This window comes from Alosa sapidissima, chromosome 17 (genome assembly GCF_018492685.1).
Source record: "Alosa sapidissima isolate fAloSap1 chromosome 17, fAloSap1.pri, whole genome shotgun sequence".
Classification (NCBI taxonomy): domain Eukaryota; kingdom Metazoa; phylum Chordata; class Actinopteri; order Clupeiformes; family Clupeidae; genus Alosa; species Alosa sapidissima.
The window spans coordinates 14,691,648-14,708,901 of NC_055973.1; the positions used below are offsets into that span (position 1 = coordinate 14,691,648).

The 17,254-nt window shown below is 42.3% G+C and overlaps 2 protein-coding genes across 6 annotated transcripts; one reads left to right on the forward strand and one right to left on the reverse strand.

Moving 5' to 3' along the window:
- Nucleotides 1-361: 361 nt before the first annotated feature.
- On the reverse strand, nt 362-12,281 carry si:ch211-230g15.5 (polyhomeotic-like protein 3). 5 transcript variants are annotated; one of them, XM_042068909.1, is made up of 15 exons: nt 12,174-12,281; nt 9,105-9,440; nt 8,662-8,850; nt 8,105-8,194; nt 7,619-7,774; nt 7,101-7,175; nt 6,639-6,891; nt 4,839-5,752; nt 4,522-4,675; nt 4,169-4,440; nt 3,892-4,036; nt 3,444-3,558; nt 2,682-2,778; nt 1,692-1,950; nt 362-1,509 (listed from the first exon to the last, which is right to left on the reverse strand). In XM_042068909.1, exons 1-15 carry the CDS (start codon nt 12,198-12,200, stop codon nt 1,355-1,357), a joined length of 3,237 nt encoding a protein of 1,078 aa, XP_041924843.1. In that variant the 5' UTR covers nt 12,201-12,281; the 3' UTR covers nt 362-1,354. The 5 variants fall into 5 exon arrangements, with proteins under 5 accessions (XP_041924843.1, XP_041924844.1, XP_041924842.1 ...); XM_042068910.1 differs by having other exon boundaries at nt 4,169-4,419; nt 7,101-7,178; XM_042068908.1 differs by having other exon boundaries at nt 7,101-7,178.
- Nucleotides 12,282-13,267: 986 nt separating this feature from the next.
- On the forward strand, nt 13,268-17,186 carry zgc:194621 (uncharacterized protein LOC795037 homolog). Its single transcript, XM_042068934.1, has 5 exons — nt 13,268-13,868; nt 14,055-14,113; nt 14,560-14,643; nt 16,265-16,338; nt 16,444-17,186. Exons 1-5 carry the CDS (start codon nt 13,540-13,542, stop codon nt 16,486-16,488), a joined length of 591 nt encoding a protein of 196 aa, XP_041924868.1. The 5' UTR covers nt 13,268-13,539; the 3' UTR covers nt 16,489-17,186.
- The last annotated feature ends 68 nt before the right edge of the window (nt 17,187-17,254 follow it).

The window sequence follows — 17,254 nt, forward strand, 5'->3', positions numbered from 1 at the left end:
ATTTAGTATACTTAATTTTGTCAAAATACCATAGACCCTTACACCAAGATACAATTGACAGACTTTACCATCATCATAAACTGAGTTCAAAAATGATGCAAAATTGAGCTTTGGGTTCTTTTGTGAATTTCCTTTTGACTTAAGGTAGTACTTGCTTCTCTCCTCGCATCTATGTTCTATAGTATTAGGGTGTAGCATTTTGGGATAATGCATCCTGCACACTTGATTAATTTATGTTGAATGCCCTGGCATGTTTGTATTAGCAGAGGAAAATATCTATAACATCTACACTGCAAACAATGAACACAGTAAATTACTCATTTTATAAAATACTCATAAATGCCAAAAGTATGACCATAGGTTCAGTAACAAAATGTCTGTTTAATTAAATACTTAAAGTGGCACGGAAAAGGTAATGTGACAATGACAAACATCTTTTGACATGATACTACACTATAAAATGCCTCAATGGTTTGGCATTTGTAAAACGACTGCTTTAAGGTCTCCAACGACACCAATTCATTTGCCCTGTTTTCATAAAACAAAACATTTCAAGCTTATATACCTTTAAACATGTTTTAAAGCCAATACTTCTTAGGCTTGGTTTGCACAGTATAAATGATTAATAAAATCCTTTTTGTCTAATCTTAACACAGTATTGTTAATGATTTCCCCTGTAAAACGCCCATATATGCATGTGTTGTACCTTCCACAACCTCAAAAACAAATATATTAAATATTACAAATCCTTCTTAAAACAACTGGAACTTTGTACACACAAAACACTTAAATGTTATGACATGTACACATATACAGTACAATAAGAAAAGATCTAGAAAGGGGACATGCTAGCAACTAATATTACCACTGCCTTTCACCTCAACCTTTGCTATGTAACACAGGGAATGGTCCATTCTTCTCAGTCCAAAATATAAAAAACAACCCTTATTATAAGACCCCATACAAAAGGTGGACACAAAAATCCCTCCTACTATGACTGTGTGGATCTTGTGTGTACGGATACTGACCATATATTGCTATCATGCTTTCAGACAGATGCTAAATACACAGGTAATTTGTGTCTAACATTTGATTTTTTTTTTTTTTGCAAACACACAGGAAATTGTCTCTGACGAATTAAACGCAATCTCTCAATTTTAAAGTGCACAAAATGGCTCTGTTCTATTGGCAAGTGCTCTGGGCTATATGGGATTTTCTCGCTGTATGTCATTTCACTCACCCCCCCCCCCCCCCCCCCAACTCTTATCTCATTTCTGCCTGTCCTCCTCATCCCTCTGTCCTCCTACCTCTCTCTCTCTTTCTCTCTCTCTCTCTCTCTCTATCTCTCTCTCTCTTAGTGCTCCTTCAGGGAGTTGATGCGGGCGCAGATCTTGAGTGCGGGCCCCAGTTTGACGTTCATGGCGGTCATCAGGTGATCCTCTGTCAGGAGGAGCAGGGCCTGCCCGTCGATCTCCTGAGCTCGGAATGACTCCGCGATCTCCTGACAGCCTAAGACCAAAGGAGGAAATGTGAATGTTCAGGCTCTACATGTTAAGTGAAACCTTTTTAATATGCTTTAGCCTAAACAAGACCCTTATGACTCTTGTGTTTACTTAAACTGGTTTAGCTTGGCTTGTTAGCTGGGCACTGGAAGACAACTGGGCCCTGTGCCGCATGGATCACAAACCAACCTGGTAAGGCAGATATGAATTCCCACACTTGGTCCACAGTCCACTCAGCGGGTCTGGGCCGTGAGGACTGGTCGGGAGAGGCGGCTGGGTCCTGGGGAGAGCACGGCTCACTCCTGGCCTCCTCGGATGCATCCCTGGTTTCACGCTCACGCTCCAGCTCAGTGTGCCGGCGCAGGCGGGTCTTCATGGGGGCAGCGGCCTCCTCCTCATCGCCTCTGGGTGGCTGGACTCGCCACTGTTCAGTTGCGCCCGGCTGAGCCTGAGCAATGAGACACACAGGAGTTAGGTGGCGTTCAGACTGACATGCTTTTTTCACCTCGAGGCACTCAAATTTAATTGTTTCCCTATAGAATGGTGCGACTGACCGATGCAACGCGACTCAAAAGCGGGGCGCAAGCGGAAAAGGCTTCTAAAAACGCAAGTTGCTCAAAGTTAAAAATAGTTCAACTTTTGAGGTTGTGTTGGGTTGTTGCTTAGCTGCCTGTCTTAGCTATGTCAGGGAGCTAGCGATTTAACTAAATATAATGTAACATAGCAACAACATGTAGGCCCTACCTGTTTTAATTTCTACATTGAATTGCAACACTCACTACTTTTGAATACTGCTGTTGAGGAGGTGAAAAGAACGTTTTAGTGTGAACGCTGCCTTAGAAAGGAGTGGAGAAATCAAGCCCACTGACTGATCTAAAACACACTGAAGACACAATAACACACACACATATTGAAGCACACATATAGCGGGCAACTAGGGCCATAACTAATTGACACTATAGAACTGAGTGTTGTGATGAAGGTGATCTTAGATAACTACTAAAAGGCCAGGGGACAGCAGTTTGCTGAACCATATTTTATTGAAAAGCTGAGAACATAGGGCATTAGTCAACGACCAATTAAGAATATGTCATGATTCCCACTTGGTAGATGACCTACAGTATATAGGTCCGTGTTCATGATCATATTCTTAGCAAGCCAGTATCAGCCAAGATTTACCTCATAGGTGGATTCTGTTGGTTTGAGTCCAGGGCTGTGCTGGCCATCTTGACTCCCACTACGCCTGGCAGGACGGAATCTTTTGTTATGACTAAATCTGTAACATGAAAAGCGGAAAAAACAGGAAAAGGGCAGGTTGGGGTATGATTGTTACAAACAAACAGGTTTTGAAGACTTGATTGTACAGTTGTGCTATACTTGCACAGGCCCACACAGGCATGTAGAGGCACCAGTATCACTACCTAACAAGCCCCTGACGTTGAGACTCTTGGGTGAGCAGTGTCTGACCACATCCTGTTACAGTTATTGTGTGAATGTCTGCATTGATGCATGCATGCAAAAAAGAAAGGACACACACACACACACACACACACAAACACACACACACACACACACCACTGCAGTGCCATTGTCTATACCTGTGTATATCTCCTCACTGACCCATATTCTTATTTCCGATGTTTCATTGTGTGCTCACTAGTTGAGCGCATGAGTCTGTGTGCATTGAGTGCAGCTTCCTCTGTGGTTTTACTGATGACCTGTTCTTGGTCGTTACTAATGACACATGGCCATGATATAGACACCTAAGCGCTTTCCTGTTGTCGCCTTTGTGGTCTAGTCCCCCAGGTATAATGCTGTCGCACTGCATAGCCATGTTCCCTTGTGTAATGACGCTGTGACAGGAACTAAAACATAATGACCTAGTGTCCATTTTACCATAGTGGTTTTAAAAGAGGATCAGTATGTTAGCACGAGCCTTACCGCCTAGCACAGGAACTGGAGCAGAAGCGTTTGGAGCGGACAAATGATGGAGAGGGGGCTTCTCTTCTGCAGAACTCACACTGCACCATCACTCTCTGGCCATCTTCATACCCATCTATTGGAGTGGTGGTGGTGGTGGTGGTGGTGGTTGTGTGGGGGGTGGGGAGGGGGGCGGTGGTTAAAGGGAATACAGAAGTTAGACATTCAATTCCAGTTCAAACATTTGTTCAACAGTTCAACATTTCAATTTGTCAGCAAACTATGGGACAAATTAGCTGTACTCACAGTGATACACTGTAAAATATACTTTTAAAAGATTTTCCAATGTGATTGTAAAATGGGGTTGAGTAAAAATGTACTGTAATCCTCTATTGCATGCACATTTTCTGGTCTTTGTAATGCAGATGGTCCCCAACTTGGCATAATCATTTGCCTGTATGTTACTCACTGTCATGTGGTCCCACATCTGCATCTGTGTCAGAGGAATTATCTGCTGTTTCCATACAGTGGAATGGTTCTGGATCTTTCAGTCCATTCATTGCACTTTCAAGCTTTCGGCCTGACTGGTCCACCATCAGGGATGACCGAATGACCTGAGGAGAGGTAGAACCGAAGTCAGTCCCATATGCCTAACCAATGATTAGGAGTGGCTCTTTAGTGACCAAAAGGTTAGAATAATATGACAAAATATTCCATCAGAGAACATTATTTAAATGGAACCACACCGGGAAAGGCTGAAGTCCCTCTTGAATGATGAAGCCATCAACCAGGTGGGTTAGAATAACTGGCTTTGTGGCTTCTGGTTTCTCCTGGTTTTCTGGTGTTGTTGTGGAGCCGGATGAGGGAGAAGGACTGGGGTTCCGTCCCAGCAGGGGTGTGAGGGGTGAGGGAGAGGCACTGGGTACCAGGGGGTCATTCAATGGTGGGACCACAGACGGCTGGGTAGGTGACAGGTCTGACGAAAGACTGGACACAGCTGCAAAGCCAGAGGAGAAAACTGTATTGAGGGTCTGAAGAGCACTTATTTTAGTGCCTGAAGGCAAACACGCAAATGCTGAAGTCTCAAATGTGTCTGTACCTGAGTGATTGTCTGATTGAGTGGAGACGTCCTCACAATGATCCCCAGGATGCACAGGAAGTGCTGGAGGCGATGCTGTTGGTGGTTGAGGGCTCTTCTGTATATTCTTTATTGGTGCTTTGCCCTGGGATTCTCCTGAGCAAGGGGGCTCAGACTTCAGGACCAGACAAAACACCAGTGAGTAGACATAACAGAAAACACAACAGCAAAACAAAACAAAAAACAACCTCCAGTGCAGCAAAGTTGATTACAGAGTTGATTTGCTGGCTAAAAGCAAGCCATGATCACTGAAAAGCAAACATGAAGATTAAACTTACTAGGGTGAAGTCTAAAGCTTTTCCAGCTGGGGTAGCGTTCAGAGTTTGTGAGTTTGTTGTAAGAGTGGCAGGTTTGACCAGTATGGTTGTCTTCAGAGGCTGGGCCAGAGGCATCAGTCTCTCCACTACTGGATCTGTCCTCCTCCCCTCCACCTCTGTCACTTTCTTCTGTTCTTTTGGCAGCCTTTCAGTAGGGGCTGTTGGGTGGTGTAACGCCACGGGTGACTTTGGATGTTTCTGGGCGCCACTTGGAAGGAGTCCAGGAGGGAGAATTGGGGAGGGAGGGCAGGGTCTCTGAGGTGAGGGGAGAGGAGAGGGGATTTTTGGTGTGGTTGTTGGGACTGGGGAGATCTGAGTGGACACGGGAGAAAGCTGGTTCAGCGGCTGGCCCAAGCTTCTTTGCGGGGAGTGGCCTTGGCAGTCTAGTTTGATAGGTCGGGAAAACATGGGAGACAGTGGCTTGGACTGGATATAATCCCGAGATGTTGTGATGGCGGTCATCTTGGACGGGTTGCTGGCCATCTGAACAGAGGCTGAGGACAGAGCGATCTTCAACAGCTGCTTTGAGGCCAAGAGCGACCGCTCCGAGGTGGGGGTCGTGCTCCCCAAGGGTAAGGCTAAAGTGGGAGAGGTGGCATTCGTGGTGGTAGTGGTCTGGCTTCTCTCTGTGGTGACAGAGGGACTGGAGGGCAGAAAGGAGGATGTTGCTTGAGTGGACATGCCCGGGGCTGAGGGGCAACGATATAACACTGGTAAGGGCTTCTTTGGTGTGGGACCCTGGGGACTGCTTGGAGAGGTGTGGTTCTGGAGGCTGGCTGGCTGCTGGGAGGTCTGGCTATGAGATCGTTTAAGGCTGCCTGGGCTACTGGCTTTGTGTTTGGCCAATGCATGAGATTGTACTGGGCTGTAGAGGGCTGAAATGAGAAAAGAATGCAATTTTGTAAGAACATAATGATAAACATTATATACAATTACAACAAACATATATACATATTATTACAATACAATGACATCCTACCATTCATCAACATTTCCAATTCTAATTCACATATACATTAACATTAAAATGAGAAAAAATCTGTCTTACATTGTTTAAAACATAAAGAACCAACCACATTTGTACCTAATAATTACGACAGCCAGTAGCACTAGTGCAGCACAGTCATATAGTCACAATGACCACTGCATTTGGATGTGCACATGCGAATCACACACACACACACACACACACACACACACACACACACACACACACACATATACGTCTGTATAGACATACTGTACTCACACATATACAGACACACACACACAAGGATGTATGCACACACACACACACACACACACACATATCCTTTCTCTTTTGTTGCAGGCTTGTTTTATGGAACCAGTGCACACATGCTCACATGCTTACATACACACAAAAATTCAGTCATACACACACACATACAGTAGATACACACAGGCACACATGCACAGTCTCTCTCTCTCTCTCTCTCTCTCTCTCTCACACACACACACACACACACACACACACACACACACACACACACACACACACACATACAAGCACACATACACTTGAACTTGATGTTCAAGCACTTCAGGCAGTTCAGATTGTGTATACTCTTGTCTTGAAGCACTGATTGAGTAAGACTTGATGCCTACAGAGTTAAAGGAGTAGGGGATGGAGAGGACTTGGGAAGTGTGAGTTGCAGTTTACAAGAAGTACATCAGTCTACGATGCGGTACTAGTTAACTGATGGAGTGTCCAGAGAGTGGACGATAATGCCAGTAACGTACATGGAGGTGGCACGGTGAGGTGACGCACAGGTGGTGTTTTCGCCCCAGCTTGGGGAGACGTTGGACAGCCATCACCAACTTTTGACGCCTCTCTTCCAAGGCCGGTGGGTGTCTGGCTGAGCCTCAGGGGCGCGATGGGGGCCCTCGGACGAGGCGCTGCCGACGGTGGGATGGTGGCCGAGGCTTTGAGCGGGAGATTTGGCGGGATTGTCAAGGTTCCTGGTGGCGGTGGACGAAGGGTCAGGCTCTGGAGCTAAAGGCAATGAGAGGTAGAAGGGAGAGAAGTTTCACTACCTCAGTCACTCTTCAGCCAATGCACTCCTAGAGTACAGTGCATACCCTTAAACGGAGATCCTCTCAAACAAACCCTCGGACGCCACGTCCTATCCACAGCAGAAGAGCCATTTTCTCTCAGTCACATCATGCATAGACCGTAACGCATACACTCTATCAAAAGCTCACCTGTGAGGAGGAAAATCGAGAAGAAGGAGAGGACAGGACAGGCAGCTCAGGCCGCACTGTGGAGGTCAAGATCAGCTGCTAGCCCAAGGATTGGCAGCACAGAAACAAACAGGTGAAGAAGACAGAGTGAAATTATACAGTGATGTATGCAAAGAGAAGATAGCGGCAAGCAAGGCATGAAGAGGTGGTTAATCTGTACAAAATGAGAAAATATCATCAGGAGAAGAAAATACATTTAGTCTGGGTCACTGATATGAGATACATAACTAATAGCAAACCTACTTAGCAGAATCCCCTGAAACATTGCTGCAAAATTTTGACTCCAAAATTACAAACCAAAAAAATGACTAAAACACAAAAGCATTATCTCTTAAAGGGGAGAGAACGAAGAAAGAAAGTAAACCATATTTTATGTTCTATAAATATCTCAGTCTGAGACTCTATGAAAGGTCCCTCACAATGGCTCAAGAACATGAGAATTTGATGTCACTGCAGAGAGGCTGGTAGAGTTCCCGTACCATTTGTGCTCTCAACAACATTTGAGCAGGACTGGTACAAGCGCTCTTCCCCAAGAGCAGAGCATGCGGGGCTATCCTTTGGTTAGCAGTCACCGGGATAGGACTCTGGGAAGCTCGAACCATGTGTGTAGACCCAGGAGAACTGGGTGACGTGACCTAGAAATCAGAGAAACGGAGCAATTCAGAATGAGAGCAGAAACAGGAACGGTTAAGAACTACCTGAGCCCCAGACATTCTTGTGATGTTCCTATACAGAACATGTCGGTTAGAGCATAGCCTTACCACAATGCAAACATATGCTCACGTGGTAGAGGCTAGTTCACAAGGCTAATTAAAGTTTTATTACAGGAAACATAACTTATTTCTGCCATAAATCATGGGGAGTTACAGTTTCAAAACTATAGAATAGCAGATTTGTTTAAGAAAACTGATGCAAGATAGCCCTGTAAAGAATTTTTGTTACACTTTTCAGAGTAAAAAACATACTGGTTTGGGAGACTGCTGTGGCGATGACACAGGCGTTCCTTCGCTGGTTGGTGATGACAAAGATGGCATCTTGTCCCCAAACAATCTGACCTGAAATGGAAAGGCATTAATGGGTTAAATTTCATGTAAGTTTTCAGTGCATAGACATGAAAAAACATAGACATGAAAAAAAAAAAAAAAAAACGTGATCACAGGCATTCACTGTGGCAAGACTCAGGTAGGTATGGTGCACATGCCAGATCAAAGGAATGACAAAAAAAAAAAAAAAAAACGAGAATATGCAGCCCAAATGCATGCAGGCCATTGCTCAGCAAAGCACTTCCTTCAACTCCCTGCTCGCAGCCAAGTATTAACACAGTTCTAAAAAAGTTAATAAAAGCTATCAAAATTTAGATTACAACATGCAGGCACCAATATCACATATGGGAAGGTGGAGATGCAGAACATAGGCATATGAGATAGATGCATGTAGCAGCCTGGCAGAATATGCTATTTTAAAGCTATTTTAAAGCATTGTTTGGATGGGGCAGATTCAACGATTTCCTGGCATTCTGCACCTGCTGTGCAGCTGGCAGGTGGCTTTGCCGTTTCTGCTGCTGTAGCTGTTGCTGTTGATGCTGTTGTTGCTGAGCTGCTGCATGAAGCGAGCCATGCTGCTGCTGTTTCTGCTGCTGCTGGACTGTATACATCTGATGCAGCAGCTGTGCAGCCGACCCTCTTGGTTGGCGACTGGGCTGGTGGATCACCTAACAGAGGCCAAGTATCACAGCAGATTTCACAGTATAGAGAACGGGGAAGGGGGGGGGGGGGGGGGACCCCCAGCAGCGACTAAGGGTTAGAGTGAAGGTAAGACTGAATATGTGTGAGAGGATGGAGGTTGTACTTGTGACTGACTGATAAAGTGAAAGTGGTGGTCCACTAGGAGAACTACCGAGTGGAGGTGTGAGAGATGCTTTGAACTGTAAAGAAAAGTGCATGTGTGAGAGGAGATCTTGGTTACCTGAACAACTTTCTGGTCAGTCAGAGTGGGGGTCGTGTGGAACGTGGTGATTGTGGTGTGAACTGAAGCGCTGCTCTGGTTGCCATTGGCCTGGCTGGGAAGAATTTTACCAGTGGGCTGTTTGAGGAGGTTGTTCCCATTCGTCTGGCTGGGAGGTTTGTTGATCTTTGTCTGAATGGAGAAGCTGTTGCCATTGGCTTGGTTGGGGGGGTTGCTCGCTTTGGGCTGGTTAGAGGGATTTACAGTTGGACTTTGAGCTGGACTTTCTCTTTTCTCCGTTTCAGATTGTCTATTGGGCTCCCTGTCCATCTCTTTTGTGGGTCTGGTCACAGGAGTCTGTGAAAAGAAATGTGTAAAGAAAACAAAGGGTTTTACTAACCATAGTGCCCTTGCCCTATATATGAGGCTTTGCTTTCACTTATGAAAGCCCATGTGCAGAGAACTGTTATTATGCTGTGTCTTGTTGTTGTCTTTTAATTCAAGTGAATTTTGATGGATTGTTGCCCTCAGGCATGCATGGTGTCATGTAAAAGAATGCCACTTTGCCACTGAACTTTAAACCAAACCAGTGGAGCATGATTATTTTATTGCTCTGGATCTTATGCTGTTCTGTTGTTGACTTAAATTTTCACTGAGAGCTAAATAGAAATTTTGAGATACTAAGTAAAAAAAAAGATTAAAATAAAAAAATATCACACAATTTTCACTTAGTATCATGTCATCTTAATATCTCAAAATTGTGACATAGTATCTCAAAATTTTGATTCAGTATCTAAGAATTTTGACTTAGTTTGTGATAGTTTTCTCTTCTTTTTAAGTGGCGGAAACAGGCTTCCATAAAATCAGGCCATACGACAAAAATTAAGTATCATTCACTCTCACTGAACCCCTATGAAGCCATACATAAGCAAACAGAAACAGAACTCAGATAATGTGTGTTTTATTAGACCTGCAAGCTGGTCCCACCTTTGTTGCCCTTGATATGTGTGTATAGCATGTAAAATGGCAATAATAAAATGTAGACACTTTGGCCTACTTAAAACTGTAGAGCCTTCCAAAGCCATCAAATATCTATTAACTAGCATCCCTTACAAAAATAGCTGCACTACTTCAAGAGAATCAAAATGGCTATTTTGGAGGAATTCTTTGCATTTCATATGCAGGATATGCAATATTTTGGACATGAAAAAACTACATCGCACTACATAGTACTGCAGTTAACGGCAGTTAACAAACTGTATATTTACGACATGCAAATATTATTGTACTGCATTGTACTTCAGACATACTGCAGTATAATTGCTGTTTTTGTCCCATAAGCAGTTCTTACTGAAATCAGTTGGATAACTGGTGTCGTATATGCTCCCGTTCAAGACAGTAAAATATAAAACAATTGTAAAACAGTTGTAACAAGACTTGTAACTGAAATAGAAGGCATGATGTGTTATCTTTTTGTGGGGTTCAATGACAAAGTGTATCTTCCAACTTGGTTCAAAACATGACACAACAAGCAAGGTGCCAAACCAGTCTTGAAACAGGATTGAAGCATGGAGGAGCCTAGGCTGTATAAACAGATTTTCACTAACAAATCCTGCAGTGGTTTGGCTGTGGGCTGCTCAAGCTCGAGCTTGTAAAACAACTTAACTCGCCGATCATAATAAATGTCCAAGGCCCAAAACTAACTAGACTGCATCAAAATTGTCAGCTCCTCACCAGCACAGCATATGTAGTGCACTTCATACTCCATTCATTTTATTTTGTTTGCCCACCCTACACACAGCAAAATTCACAAAAACTCAACTTTTAAACCACACTTTGACGGCATTATCAACTTCTAAATGTAGGCGTTCTGTAAAGTGTTTGGTTAACAGAAAAAATATATATAAAAATGGCAAAGTGTCTTAATAGGATTAGTCAACCCATCTAAATGGTGGTTATGAATCTGTCAACAATGTCCACGCATGACCTCTCATTCCAACGATGCGTAATGGAAAAGAATAATCAAAGAAACAGGTTGCAGATGGACAACATATTATCCGTTATAAATATGCTTCCCAACGGCCACTTCTACTTCGAGTAGCACACAGCCTACCTGCCTGGCCTCCTACATATTCATGTGTATCCTGTTGCATGGACAGGTTAGTCTACGCAGCAATGCCATCAGTAGACTGAACATATTTACATTCCAGTTTAGGCTATGTGCCTCAGACAACCGCGGTCAAACAGGAAGTTGTAAACGGCCAGTTTATATGCAAATTCCACTGATATGAAGTAAAACGGCCACATTTATCTGATTTGTATATCAGTAGGCCTATTCGCTTGATCTTTTCAATACATTGAAATAATGTTGAGTCTTAAATACGGGCAGAGGTGGTTTTCTGAATGCAAGGACAGACGTGAGCCGTGCAAATGTATGCCATATAGCCTAACATATATTATAGAGAGAATATGATTCAAAACATGTAGGCCTACACATTTGTAACATCTGAAATGATCTCACCAGGAATTTCTGCGAAATAGGATTTGTCACACAAGTTAGGCTACCATAAAGAAGCGCTAAGCGAAATATGGCTACACTGTAGCATACTGTAACCATGACTGTAACCTGTCACCTGCATCATCCACATTAAATGCAGCATTTGTCTGAAAATTAAAATAGCGCCGTGGAGGCCTATTATTTTACCATCGTCACTGCATTTATATTATCCCCAAATTCGAGATTTACAAGCTGAAAAATGGGCGTGTATGCGCAATGACAGAACTGATGTGTACCATTTGCATGTCATACTTCCTTGAATTCTAGGACTGTCGAAATCGACACCGTGGTTCTTTTCTAGGCTAATCATGTCCAATAGCCATCAAACTCGCAAAATCGGAGGGATGATAAATCACCACAACTTTGCCGGACATTGGGTAAATGCTACAAAATGAAAGTCATGAGAGGAGAAAAGCTTTATCTGGAGCAAATATGCACGCATGCTCTATATTTCGATCAAACGGGGAAAAACGGCGTGTCAAGAAAATCCTTACAAAGCCCACAAGTCTTAACTGGCAGCTTATTGCTCCTACCTGCCCGAAGTCAATAAGAGAGATCATTCATCACAGAGTGACCGTTTCTGGCGAGCGTTACAATCCCGTCATGTCCTAATGCGTCAAAGGTAACAGTAGAGAGAGTGGTGATACGCCGTGCACAGGCAGAATCATAAAAGCGATACAGCACCACTTGGAGTGTAGGAGGACCTCATACAGTAACAAACCTACAGTGACAGCAGACTCTCATAGCATGGATTTGAATGTTTAGATTATTATATTAATTTACAAAAAGTCTAATTAAAACGCAATTAACAGACCATAACTAAATGGAACCAAACGTATTTTGGCAATACCAGGCATTTTGCGACATGCACCTGATTTATTCTAGGTAAATCGAGGAAATGCATGCAGTTGGTTCTCTACCAATTTCATTCTGTCTGCACAGAGCCGAACTTACACATAATTGGTATTTCTTAGTTATTGTCTATTTTCCGGCAGTTTAAAATCGTGGTGCCTTCACAGTCAGGGATGTAGCCTATAGGCTAAATGCAAGTAAACGCAGTTTATCCACCTCTGAAATTTCAGAAATAGAGTTTACCTCTTATTGGAGTTTATCCACCTCTCAAAAGAGTTTATTCACCAGTTGCAACTTTTAACATTAAAAAAGGCCTAGGCTATTATCCACATTCACAATATGTACACTCATCAACACTCTAATCATTTAATACCATTGTTATTGTTATAAACATTGGACAACAACCTCCACCAATATCAGACATGTTCTGAATGCCTTTTTAAAAATATGATACCGCATGGCGCAGTCAACTTACCGTGATCACAGGATTCATAGTTTAGGCCTACCCACCTTATTTTACCACTACAACTCTGTTCATAGTCTATCACAGTTCTAATTCTAGTTGTTGGGCTAGATTGATTAGCCTATGTTTAGCCTATATGCCTATTTGTGTCAAACATTTTAAGAATCGTTATCCTTTACATTAGGCCTACCACACAGAAATAACAGGTTAAATAGAATAAATAACATAACTCATTACCTGTAGGTTGAACTTGAACATGACTTTGTCCTGATGATATTTGATGAAATGCACATCTTACTAGGCCTACATTTCCCAGCGTTCTTTGCCGTGTTTAATGTGCCATTAATTGGATTACCATGGTGACAACCTTTGTTAATCTGGGGAGCAGAAGTGAACAGCGGTTTAGTTTGTGAAATGCGCTGCCCATATGGCCACTTAATCCTCGTAGCCTAGGCTACTACTGTTCATGAGAAGTGTTCAGGAGGTCAACGTGCAGGTGAGACAACGGGGGATTTAATGCTTTGCGGATAGGCATTCGACTATAGGCTAGTTTAATCGTTTAGTCTGATTGGAAGTCCTAATTTATGAAAATGCCCAACACTAAAATCATTAAACCAAGAACAGTTGAGATTAAGCCGAAAATCGTTGGCAGTAACGTCAAGTCGAAAACTGTGGAAAGTCCACAAGCTAGGCGCACTAAAGATAACGTTACGCACAAGAAGAGGGCATCCAGTTGCACAAGATGTAAAGTTTCCTCCAGTCACCCCAAGACCGAGTCTACCAGACCTCCTCCGACGAATACCCAAGTTAAAACATGTGCGACCTCCTCTAAACACCAGAATGCGCCTATTGCACAGAAAGATGAACGGACAACAATAAAACCTGAGCACAGAGTGATACATGAAATTCGAAGGTACGTAGACCTATATGAGAATTTTATTTTAAAAATCTGAAACATCTTAAAGCTGTCTGAAACCATATGGCCGGCTAGGTCCACTTTAATTTAGCCTATGCCTAATCCTTGAAGAACCAACAAACTGTGGTGATGGCATTCTGAAATCGTTTGCACGACACCTTTTTGCATTTTCTCTGTTATCAGTCATAAAGCTTTCACGGTCATTCCACCAAACCCAAAGAAGAGAATTGAAATCCAGAAGCGTAAGTCTTTTTTGTTTTGTTTGATGCATAATGTTGCTTATGATCAACATCTTTTGCTGTTATACAGAATACAAATAGCCTTATCTCTGCAATAGGGTGTAATTCTGAAAGAACAATGGAAAACATTGGCTGTTGAACATGTTCTCATGCATGCTGTTTCCGTTTACGAATTTAGACATGTATTAACAATTTGTGCAACAAATAAATAAGCAGCTACATACAAAAATGACTAAAATCAACAAATAAGCTTAAACTTTAATGCGTGCATATTGAGGAACATTCTCTTCCCACAATACATCATGGGTGTACATCTTGTACATTTGGCATGAAATACATTTGTATGAAAATCTTTGTAAGATATCCCTTCCTTGGTCAGCATAAAGTATTGAGCCTTCCCCACTGATGTACTGTTTGACAGTGAAGCCTTTACATATTTTGTCTGTCAGAGGCTGAAGCAGAGCTGGCTGCTCTTGAGGATCTGCGCTTGAGTCGGGCCATGGGCTACATTTCTTTAGCCCCCAGCTCCGTGGGTGAGTCACTTAGCTGCTTGCAGGATTGCTGTGTTTGTGTTACTCAGGAGACGTGAACAGATCATTGAGATTGTCGGTCTCTCAGTGTAGATGTATGCAGGGCTTAAAGTTCCTGGGCACTGTTGAAGAATTCAGGTGTGGATCAGGGTCATTTAAGATCTGAAAAAAGATAATTATGCATATATCCGATAACTTCAGGCACAAAACTTCTCCTTGCTTTAAGCCCTGTATGTGTGCCAAGTCATATACACTGCCTGGCCAAAAAAAAGGTCACCACCTGGATTTAATTAAGCAAATAGTAAGAGCCTCCCTGGGGGCAATGCTATAATCTAGGGTCGCTGCAGTTGATCAGGCCTAGGTTCAGCAATGTTATGTGCTTTATGAAGTCAGCTGACTACCTGAATATACTGAATGACCAGGTCATACCGTCAATGGATTTTTTCTTCCCTGATGGCAAGGGCATATTCCAAGATGACAATGCCAGGATTTATCAGGCTCAAATTGTGAAGGAGTGGTTCAGGGAGCATTAGACATCATCACCAGACACAGAGTCCAGACCTCAACCCCATTGAGAGTCTTTGGGATGTGCTGGAGAAGACTTTGCGCAGTGGTCCGAATCTCCCGTCATCAATACAAGATCTTGGCGAAAAATGAAAGCAATGCTGGACGGAAATAAGTGTTGTGACATAGCCGAAGCTTGTGGAAATGATGCCACAGCGAATATGTGCTGTAATCAAAGCTAAAGGCGATCCAACAAAATATTAGAGTGTGTGACCTTTTTTTTGGGCCAGGCAGTGTAATTTAGGCAATTCTCTAAACTTAAAGGCACCCTTAACAAGATTTGCTCTCTGGGTCCCCCTACAGTTGAAAAGTGCAATATTAAACAAACTAAATATGCGTCTTTTACAACAAAGTATGAACGTAACTCTGATATAATATAGAGGTAATGCACCGACAGCAGTAAGTAGAAAAAGATATCCAAATTCCTGTAGCATAGCAGCTCTTTTCCGTTTCCTACCCGAAACTAGAAAGTTGCTAGGTCGGTAATCGCCTACAGAGGGCTGCTCAGACAATGGCAGAAGTGCCGTTTGTCATGTTATCAAAATGATTTTGAAAACTTTATGTTTAGGTCAAAAGACTGTTAAGGGTGCCTTTAAGGAATAATGAACCATTTTGATGCACTATTATATCAATTTAATAAATTGCATACAACATATACAGTACTACACAATTAGATTTGTTGTTTTAGTAGGTTATAATGTTGTGATGAAAACGACATTGTTGTGTTTTTTAATACGATGTACAAATACCCTATAGGTTCTGGTTTTATTGTAAGTATACATATATACTGTCTTTATAGCATTGTAGATAAGGTGGCCTGAGATGCTGTCACAGCACTGTACATTTACAATGTAAATACCGGGTTGTAGTATTTACAGTGGACACAAGAGGGCGCCTTAGTGTTGTGTAAAATGTCTCCCTGGTTCCTGGTGTTGAAATGAAGCCCCACCAGGCCCTTGAAACTGGATAATTCTGAGCCATATGAGGGTTATTGTGTCTTTATACAACATTAATGTTATGAATTGATCCATTATTAATGAGATTCTCCCACTAACATTAGGTGGCCGTTTAACTCTGGAGGAAGTTAGAAACCGACAACAACAAGAAATGCAAATAAGAAGAAAGCAAAGACAGGTGAGTGAATACTGATCAGCATGATGTAATACTACAATATGGGTAGCCTATACCAAGCAGATTATTAATCTTCAACAAAAAAATCCTTTGTCCCTTTACTTCTAGGTGCAACAATATGATTTACAAACATCCCCAAGTGTCATCCAGTAAATCGATCATCAAGGAGGGAATCCAAAGCATTTTGTTCAGCTTTACATACAATTTAAAAGATACTGAGCAGCAATAATGTTTACACAATGTTACAATGTTTACAGTAAAAGAGAGACTTCTCAGTAATGCAGATATGCAACAAAATGTGGATAACATTCAACATGTCAAACCAGTTGTTGCTTTGCCCAGTGTACATACAGTATATGAATAGAAAGATATAAAATGTACATTAAATTGTCTGACAATGAAGGATTTTCATCATTGAGTTAAATAAAGCATGAAAATATAATAGAAAATCAGCACAGTGGATAGTTTTGTTGTTTGGAGCTCACAAGACAAGCATTTTCCCTGTTACCTAGCAACCCATTTTTTCCCTTTGATTTATCTTCTTACCCATGTGTATTTTGATAACTTTCTACTTTCAAGCCTGCAAAAATATAAAGCAGATCTTACGAGTTTCAGAGTGGGTGTGGAGTGTAATGAAGTAGACATGGCAGGGGCTTGCTTGGGCCAGTTGGACATTTGTGCCTCTGCAATGTAGTATGGCTTCCCCTATCGGCAACATTCTGGTGGTCATGAAGATGGTCAGGTGGCTTACATTATACCCAGGGTTTGGGAGTAACTAGTTACATTTAATGGAGTTACATTACAAAATAAATGTAACTATAATCAGGCACAGGTACATGTCATTAAATACATGTAATTAAATAGTTATTAATATATAGCTTGGTAATTACAAAAGGGTTACATTCAAATGTACATTTTC